General features: G+C 35.4%; 1 protein-coding gene across 1 annotated transcript in view; it reads left to right on the top strand.

The window, feature by feature from the left end:
* Positions 1 to 1552: 1552 nt before the first annotated feature.
* Positions 1553 to 10643, top strand: part of LOC149076767 (glutamate receptor ionotropic, kainate 3-like) — a 133155-nt gene continuing 124064 nt past the window's right edge. Inside the window, exon 1 of the mRNA XM_089244429.1 lies at positions 1553 to 2276. Within this exon, the coding sequence (XP_089100555.1) occupies positions 2174 to 2276 (103 nt within the window). The 5' untranslated portion in view covers positions 1553 to 2173. The remainder of the gene's footprint in view (positions 2277 to 10643) is intronic.

Here is a 10643-nt window from a genome sequence, read left to right as displayed (position 1 = left end):
TTTTGTAAAATATTTTTATAGTGTAATCTCGGCCTAAAAGACTATTTTTATGGTACTACATTTTGTTTATGTATCTGTTACTGCCAAATTCCGAATTTTGCAGAAATTATTCGGACTTTGGATTGACATTTCGTGAAGTCACCGGAGATCCCTGGTCAAAGCCTGATGTGCTGATGCAAGATGGCGTGGTAGGAACCAAATACATTTTATCATATATGTAGCAGCTGTATTGAATTAGCTCCATGTGACGAGAGATGAAAAGGTGAAATTTGAGAGGAAAGCTATAAAAATAAATGTATAAAAATACATTGTTTTCTGTCAAATTTTAGAGAAAAAAATGCTTGCCGCATCGAGACTGCGGTTTGAGGAGCTACCATAGCTAACGTGAACATAATTATCACGAAGAAATGCGCGAACTTGGTGATGATCCGGAATCATCTTTTGTTATTTGACTTTGTCGTGTCAATATTTAACGAAACTGGCCAATTAGCGAAGTTTCCGGTCCCTTCGGGAATTGGACAATATCGGGCTTTGGCAGTAACCCATCTATTAGAATTTTGAGCGTCTTAAAACAAAAATTTTTCAAATCATTGCAATCCCCCAATCATGCTGAAGCTCCATTAAGGCATCTCTTTTAGCCTAAACAACGGTTTTCTAAACTTTTTGTTCCATCGCCGCCTTCTTCAGAAATTGTTTTCTCTCATCGGCCCCAACACAAGAGTACCCATAGGATTCTATGTTATACCCGTAGCTTCTATCGTCCTGCTGAACAATTCCATCGCCAACTCTGGGAAACACTGGCTTAAACCAATTGAATTTCCGACGTGAACAAATTGACATGCCGGAAATAGTGACAGCGATTGTAAAAAAATATGTTCATGGGTGAAAAAAACAACCAATTAACCTATTGGTTACATTCGGTCAAATGTAACTGATGCGCTTATTGGTTGCAAGCTTTATAAAATAAGTTTTCTAAAACCTTTATAGTGTAAGGTTGGGATTACACTATAAAAATTTTATAAAAGTGTTTTTATAAAACTTGAAAAATACAACCAATGAACTTTCGGTTGTATTTGCTCGAATTTAATCGATCAGCTTATTGGTCGTATTTTTAAGTTTTGTAAAAGAACTTTTACAGTGTAATCCCGGCCTCATCCTGGCTTAAGAAATATGCATAAATACATAAAAGGTCAAGTTTTTCAATCAATTTCAGGTTTGAAACATCACTTTCAACAGGTAACCAGTCTTATGTTAACCGAGAACGGGATCCAAGAAAAGCTGTTCAAAGGAAGCAAAAAGAGAGAGTTTTCCTTCAGGAAGAAAGAAGACGTATAAATATGAATCCACAACAAAAATAGAAAGTCGCAAAAACTTTCCGCTTTTACTTTTGGGACAATAATAATAGAAGAAAACCTTTTATATTGTAGAAAAAGGAAAGGAAGAAGTGTATATACGTGAGAGTTTTCGGTGTGTGTGTGTATATATATAAGAATCAACAAGAGAAAGAGAGGTGGTTAGAGTCCCAGGCAGTTTATCATGGCACGTGGTGCTTTCTGGGAGAGTGCGGACGAGTCGGATAAGCGAGTTAACGTGCGGCGCGCGTGCGCAGCTGCTTTTTGTGGTGCGTGTGATTGGGAGAGTTAGTGCAGGCTCTCGGGCATCCCAAAAACTGAAAACGAACGATCCGGGGAGTGCGCCCGCTGATGGGCTACTGCTGCTGCTGCTGCGAACTCGTGGGCGCGAGCGCTTCGCACTCGAAAGCCGAATTCATAAGTTCTCTCGTCGGTCAACGAAGAGAGAGAGAGAGAGAGGGAGGGAGTGTGTGCGAAAAAGTGCGCGTGTGTGTGTCTCTGTAAATAATATGTATCCTAGTACTGCTATCCGTCGTCCCGTATGAAGTGTCGGCTCGGGCTCGACAACTACTTTTAACGGACATGTTACGTGTAAATCATAGCGAATGAATTTTTAGCAACACGTTCTGGATTACCGCGGAACTTTCCGAGAAGGATTACGAAAGTTTCTTTGTTCTCGTGAATGAAATTTAAGATGATGTGAATTATATTGAGGCGTTTCAACTGATCGGCGAGTTGAAGTGAACATAATTCTGAACCGTATAACCGACCGACCGACCGACAGTGTGTCTTTCGTTCTGCCCGTATCTAAACCTTCGATAATGCGGTGGAAGAAAAAACGTTTGTGGTCTTGTGTGTTACAGACTATAGTCGTGTTTAATTTGTTAGCCGAAACATTGGCTTTGCCCGAAGTTATAAAAGTTGGTGAGTTTTCTTCTATTCGAATCCCTATAGTCTCGAAAGTGTTTTTCTTTTATTCACATCTTACTTATTTATCTATTAAAAAAATGGAATTTTTTCAGCAGTTCAGGTTAACTAATTTCTCATGATACCTGCCTGTTTTAAAATTCACGTCATTTTTCTTGTGTGTTTAAATTTAAAATTTTTTTTCCGTAGTGCCGTAATTTCCTGCGTATGATGAGGATTTCCATTATTTACCTTCATTATTAGCTGATGTAAATTTTCTTCATTAATAATGAAATATTAAGGAATGGATCGGGTTATGGGTCACGTTTTTGTATAAAATTTTCTAGTTTTCAACTCGCGTATATAATATTCGCCATCTATACATATTTTTTCACAAACTAATTTTTTAAATATTTCTATTCTAACCTCTTAGAAAAAAAAATCTGCAGATAATACCAGCGGTAATAAAATATTCCAATGTTGTTTAAAGTATAGTTCGCGGATTACACGCAAGAAATCACGGTAAATATAGTTATTTTTCATTTAGTTCATATGTGCGTATCAAGGAGATATCAAGATATAATGGCTTTTCCATAATATCTCAAGCGTAACAGAATATTGGTATCCGACGTTGACTTTATGATTATATTGGATTTGATTTTACACATTTTAAAGAATAACAAATTGGGTTATCAATCAAGAATGGACGGAATAAGACATAACCACTTGCTAATGAGTTAATTTGTGAAGCAATTTAGTCCCTACTCAGTCACTCACTCACTAATATATATATGGGAATGTTTTTATGATTCTTCTGAAGCAGTGGTTCTTAACCAGGGGCACGAGGACTCCTTGGTCCTTGAAGACATTTGGGGGGGGGTCATGAGCTTAGACGAAAAAAAAATTAACTTTATTGTTTTTATTTTACTATTTTCTAAATATTATTTTGTTAATTAGTCCGTGCACTTCATCTTATTAACAAAAAGAGCTCGTGGAACACAAAAGTTAAGAACCCCTGGTTCAAAGCGGAATTAAAACAAACCTTCCGCTGTTTGGTCATGGTACTGTAAATTACTCTCAGAATCAGAAACATGTTTTCTTAACATATGAGGCAGAAAATATGTGAAAGCTTACGAAAAACATGTCAAAAAATTCAGCTGATAGCGGGATGTTAAATACAAGAACAATTTTTTTCTCATGGAATATGAAATCTTAATGTAATTTAAGAAACTGTCAATAAATCAACCCAAAAATAATTTATTGACATGTAACTTTTCTAATGTATTTCATTCCCGTTGTGAAGTTTTTTTCCCGTACATTTATTATTATTTTTATTTTGAAGTGATTGTCGTTATACGTCAAAAGACGTTCATGCAAGGAAGATTCATATAATATAAGCACACAATACACAGGGAACGTCAAGTATATCAAGAGATGGGAAACTCTATACTGTACTCAATTTGCAAGGATTACCGGGAGCGGAGCTGAGATTAAATGATTGTACAAATCTTAGTAATCGGTGTTGATTTATTTTGATAGATGACGTATGTTAAATGGGGAGAGAGCGATGATATCCATCTACGTGATAAATGTACAACTCTACTACCTAATTTTAGTATCATCCAATTTTAGGGATAGATGTATATGCATACGTACTGATGCTAGATCCCTGCATAGGGGAAATGCCATTCAACACGGATTTGTAGGAATATTCACGCGATTGTGGAAAATGCGTTCTTTTTTTTATGGAAAATAGAATCATTTCACCTTGAGGAGATTAGAACGTTTGGAAGTATTCAATTGATAATGCTCGAAAATCTCACTGACAATAGTTTTATTTGGCAATTCAAAATGTTAACTAAAACGTGAAAAACTCGCATTTCGTTAGTTTAAATATGAGGTTTTAACACTTTAATTAGTACTTTTATTTTCGAAAAACACAAAAGGAAAACAACAAAAAATCCTCATACATACAGTAATATACAGGGTAGACGAGACGTCCTGGATACATTTTAAAAATCAATAACAAAACAAACAATTGGCATGAAAAGGTGCGATTTGCACTAAAATAGTTATCATGGCCTAAAGTGTTTTTAATAAATTAAAAACTTCAAATTTCACTCCCAGGTGGCGCTGTAAAACAAAAAGCTCATCATACACTTAAAATACAACACAAACAATGCGTAATTAATGTTTATGACAATTTGCGTTGCACGAAACTATCACATTTCAATAGGGGGTACACTTTTTATCTCAGGCTACGTCTAAATATGTGAAAGCGTGCTCATTTTTGAAATATGGTAGTTTAATGTAACGGAAATTGTCATAAAGACATAAATTATACACCATTTGTGTTGCATTTTATGTGTTGTGTCGAGTTTTTGGATTCATAGTGCCACGTTTGAATAAAATTTGAAGGGTATTTTTTTAAATTTACAGGGGGAAAAAACTTCAGGCCATGATTAGTAGTATAGTACAAGCCGCGCCCTCCTTATGTCACTTGGTTGATTTCTAATTTATGTTTAAAATATCTCTAAGAATTCTCGTTCATCCTGTATATCAGGGGTGCACAACCTGCGGCTCTGAAAGGGGTTCCATCCGGACCGCAGAAAGAAAAGTAGGGTAGAAAAGTAGCAATATAGGCAATACACGGAAATTACATAGGCTGACCATACTCCAATCATAAAATACGGGAAATCGGAATCCTTATGGGATGTCGGTAATTATCGCAAAATATTGTCACATACTTTTATGTTGCCAACTACAGCTGTATAAAAACGGTTAAAGGCAATTAAAGTTGTCAATATAGGCAGAAAAATTGCAAAATGTGTGCAAGTGAAGTTGCCATCTATCGCTAAAATTGCTGAAAAATCACCAACAATGGAAAATGAAGAGCTACTGCAAGTCGCAGTGGGTAAAAATGTAATTCACAAAAAAAAACCCATGTTTTTGACAAATGTGTAAGATGAATAAATTTATGACAAAACTAAATTACGATACATAGCACAGCTTCTAAGTCTTGAAAATTATCTTAATTGAAATTGATGATTGAAAATTATCTTATTAAATTCAAGTAAGCTTTGTTGGTGATAAGGGGAAAAACGGGATATTTTATAAGAATGTTGGGGGCGGCCGAAATTTCGGGAATATCCCGTGGAATACGGAATACGGGTCATATGTTCTCTCGATCCCCCCATATATATATATATATATACCAGATTATGTCCCGCGTTGTGCACCCCCTGCTGCATACAGTGTCCTGTAAGTGCTAATGCGTCCTTTATTTCATCAACCGTCCGTCGTAGAGGCATGATTCCAATTTGAAAAATGCTCAAGAGGCGTTCAAAAATTACCCTGTTTTGAGAGTACAAAAACAGTGTGTAATAAAATAAAAAAATCTTAATTTTTATATGGTTCCCCTTTTCCACTAAATCCTAATTAGAAAGTTGTTACCCTGAATCTCATGAAGCCAGCAGAAAAAAAATGTCCATGTTCAAGTGCAATATTCGCTAAGACATTTTTGAATTCAAAAATCGTAGAAAAGTTATGAAAGAACAACAAAAACTAACGGACAACGTTCCTTACCCTCATTTATGCTGTCCTTTCCCAGCTTTCTTATTGGAAGTGAGAGGACACGGAAACAGTATAAAAATTAAATTTTGACTTTTCATTTCGTCACACTGTATTTTCACTCTCAAAATTGGTACAGGGTAATTTTTGAACGCCTTTTGAGCATTTTTTAAATTGAAACCATTCCTCTACAAAGGAACGGTTGATGAGATAAAGAGCCGAATTAGTACAGTATTAATTAATTAAGTATATAGGACACTCTTTATGCTGTATCTCAACGCATACATCAAAATTAAAAGAACAATAAGAAAATATTACGAAACGGAGTTTTTTTCAACATTCAACACTGGCGGTGGAAATATTTTAATGAGATAAAACAGCAAATAACAAGTTAATCCCTTAATTATCCGATGGAAAGCCATCACGAGTCTCAAGCCAAAGAAAGCGCAGAAATTTCCCTATTACATAAAAGGATAGTCACTTATTCTAATTAGAGATCCAATTGCTTCTGAAGCTTAAGCTCTTCAAGGATCTGAAGATCGCGTTTCACAGCCGAGGACAAGCTTTCGTGTGTCGATTTTCTCGTTCCAAGCTATCAATTGCAATATCTCGAGAAACACTAGCTGGCATTTCAACTTGAAATTAGGTATCGTTAACACACATTCCTTAGCAATTAAACTTTTTGCTGGAAAGGATTCTATGTTAGATCCACATCGCGTAATTTTCTGTATGTACGCAAAAGAATCGTGATTAGTGGATTGAAGGCAAGAAAAATCAGCCAAATATCTTTGCAGAATCAAAACGTAATATGATACATATGAAAAACGATCGTCTGCGTAGATCAGTTAGTGACTCCTGAGGCGTACCACCGGGGATATGTGATTGGTCATGTCCGCTTGAAAATAATAATTATTATTGGCCAAAGATCATTATTAATCCTAGAATTATTATGAAATTACCGGGATTCTCTCCAGCGATTTGATGAAAATCCGAAATACAGTATATGAAAGAATTTAATTAAACGAGGCTAATTTTTAAGTTAAATAGTTAAAAAATTAATCAGAGAAATAATTCCAGCACTAATGAGATAATAATTCCATAATTAATAAGAGAAATAATTCCATAATTAATAAGAGAAATAATTCCATAATTAATAAGAGAAATAATTCCCTAATTATTAAGAGAAATAATTCCTGAATGACTGAGAGAAGTAATTCTTTAATAATAATTGAGAGAAATAATTCTGGAATTATAATGAGAGAAATAATTCTGGAATTATAATGAGAGAAATAATTCTGGAATTATAATGAGAGAAATAATTCTGGAATTATAATGAGAGAAATAATTCTGGAATTATAATCATTCTCGACCCACTGGCTACTTTCCCTGATTCCAGAAACTAAACATTTTTTAAGTCAGAAGTATTCAATGCGATTAAACGGGGTAGTCGGACCCCGATATAAAAAACTCCCATTTAATGAATTTCAAGATGTAACGCCTAAAATCATGATTTCATGATTAAAAAGTCTTTAAATAGAAAAATTTGTCAAAAAGTCTTTATAGAAAGTCTCTCTTAGTCTCTAAAAAAATTTGTCATATAAAATGTTCGTTATATCGAGGCCTGATTTCCGAATTCGCCTTGTAGGAGTTACTTCGGGGTTGTTTGGAAAAATTTGGCAAATGAGAGTTTTCATTATATTCAGTTCTAACTCTGCTCTCGAGTCCAGCCATTCAAATAACAAATCTTATCATGGCAATGGGACCGATTTACCATATTTATGCATAATGCATAATCACCGGAAAAAGTGATAAATTGCGCAATAACCGGATTCGTCGTACTTAACGTAACATATGCAGTATTTGCATCATCAACGAAATTCTAAAAAAAAAACCAGAAAAAGTTGAATTTACCTTGATGTTTCTTAAACTACTTTTTATTCTGTTCCGCATAATTTCTTATCTTTTCTTGTTTTGTTTTATCGATACTTCGGTTAGTAGAAAAACCTCAAACTCTCGCACTTCACGTATCGAAGGACCGATCGCAAGACGATGGAAGAAAACGCTATAATCATCAGAAAAAAAAAAAAATAAATAAAAAGATAAGAAAAAGACTTTAAAGATTCGGCCGATCGATCGATCGAAACATTTTACTACTTCTTGCTCTTTCCTTTTTATTTTTCTTCTTGTTTTGCTTCCGGGAATTCCAAGCACATCGAATAAACTTAATCCAAATTTAATCTGCAGCAATTGCATCGCATGTACATGAGATTATTATCGTAAACATTGAAACTGACTTCATCGTTATAGAGCGAATAACAATAAAAAACTTTTTTTGAAACATTTTTCGCTTTGGAAAATATCCTGATTATTTCGTTACATATTTAAATATCACGTATCGGCAGTAAAATCCTTTATGGTATAATATTATATACGTATTTACCTCGATTTGTTTTTTATGCGTTTTAAGCTCTCTTTTTGCTGTCTCTCTAATTACTCTACTTTTATGAGAAGTAGTTATGAGCAATATGAATGTTACGGTGAATAGATGAATCCGGTAATTATATATAATAACCGGTTATTATGCATAACCACCAAGCATTTTTCTAAGATTAATAAATTTCCTTAAATTAATTAATTTCCCTTGACGTATAAGTTCTGAATGCACTAACAATGTATGAATTTGCATGAAAATATATGAAAATCTTCATGACATTTAAAATTATATCGTAAATATTGCGATTTTTAAAATGTTTAAGATAATAATTATTTTTTTTAATTATTAAGCCGTGAACAAAGAAGTGTATGCCTTTATAATATTTGTAATTAGTGTGATGCGGAGATATTTTTAGGCGATGCATTATATTTTATACATTAAAAATTAACTAAAATAGCGAAAAACATAACATAAGCGAAATAATGATTTTCTAAGATTAAGTTTGGAAACTCTAAAGCTCATAAAAAAAAGTTAATGAGTATGAACTTAAGTAGCTGAAATGAACAAAGAAAAGTTAAGAACCCTACCAAGAATTTAATCTTCATTTCCCGAACCCCTAAATTCTAAAATTATTCGACGAAATGATTTTAAATTAACGTTTCGAATGCATCGCAATACAATATAACGCATATGAAATTTAAAATATCATACGCGTTATTTTCATGTATTATTTGATATAAATTAAGTTAAATTATCTTATTAGATTATCTTAGAAAAATGTATTTATCTAAATGAATAATTTATCGCTATTGCTGAAATTGGGTTCTCACAAAGTCCTACTGTTAGGTGAGGTAATGATAAAATTAATTTTCAGAAAAATATCCACTAAAATAATTTCTTACTAAAAAATTATAATGATAAAGCAAAAAAAAAAAAACGAAAAAAAAAACCAGTTTATATTTTAATTTCTTTTAAAAGATGTTCCGTACTTTATAAAATACAAATATATTTGAATTTATCTATTCATCCGCTTAATTTGATCCCATCGGGACTCGGAGTTACTGATAACTATATCCGAAAAAAATCCGTTTGCAAGTACAATAACTGTTTGGTGGAAAGGTATGGATGAAAACTGAACTATATAAACTGAAGAGCCAAAAAAACTGGTACAGGCATGCGTATGCAAATAAAGAGATATGGAACCAATCAGAGTACGGCGCTACAGTCGGCAACGCCGATATAACACAACAAGTGTCTGGCATAGTTGTTTGATCGGTTACTGCTGCTACAATGGCAGGTTATCGAGATTAAGTGAGTTTGAACGTGGTGTTATACTCGGCGCACGGGAGATGGGACATAGCATCTCCCAGGTAACGATGAAATTTGAATTTTCACGTATGACCATTTCACGAGTGTACCATGAATATCGGGAATCCGGTAAAAAATTAAATCGACGACATCGCTGCGGCCGAAAAAGATCATGCAAGAACGGGACCAACGACGACTGACGAGAATCATTAAACGTGACAGACGTGCAAACCTTCCGCAAATTGCTGCAGATTTCAATGCTGGGCCATCAACAAGTGTCAGCGTGCGAACCATTCAACGAAACATCATCGATATAAGCTTTCGGAGCCGAAGGCCCACTCGTGTACCCTTGATGACTGCACGACACAAAGCTTTACGCCTCGCCTGGGCCCGACAACAATGACATTGGACTGTTGAGGACTGGAAACACGTTGCCTGGTCCGACGAGTCTCGGTTCCAATTGCTTCGAGCTGATGGACGTGTACGGGTATGGAGACAACCTCATGAATCCATGGACCCTACATGTCAACAGGGGACTGTTCAAGCTGGTGGAGGCTCTGTGATGGTATGGGGCGTGTGCAGTTGGCGTGATATGGGACCCCTGATACGTCTAGATACGACTCTGACAGGTGGCAGGACGTAAGCCTCCTGTCTGATCACCTGCTCCCATTCATGTCCATTGTGCATTCCAACGGACTTGGACAATTTCAGCAGGACAATGCGACACCCCACACGTCCAAAATTGCTACGAAGTGGCTCCAGGAACACTCTTCTGACTTTAGACACTTCCGCTGGCCACCTAAATCCCCAGACATGAACATTATTGAACATATCTGGGATGCCTTGCAACGTGCTGTTCAGAAGAGATCTCCACCCCCTCTTACTCCTACGGATTTATGGACAGCCCTGCAGGATTGATGGTGCCAATTACCTCCAGCACTACTTCAGACATTAGTCGAGTCCATGCCACATCGTGTTGCGGCACTTCTGCGGGCTCGCGGGGGCCCCCTACACGATATTAGGCAGGTGGACCAGTTTTTTTGGCTCTTCAGTGTATATATATATGTATACTT

This window comes from Pholcus phalangioides, unplaced genomic scaffold (assembly GCF_987345545.1).
Source record: "Pholcus phalangioides strain wild (caught in Gottingen) unplaced genomic scaffold, Ppha-v1.0 ptg000015l_1, whole genome shotgun sequence".
In the NCBI taxonomy this organism is placed as follows: Eukaryota; Metazoa; Arthropoda; class Arachnida; order Araneae; family Pholcidae; genus Pholcus; species Pholcus phalangioides.
Note: the sequence above shows the minus strand (reverse complement) of the source record. Positions and strands in the feature narration are given on the sequence as shown.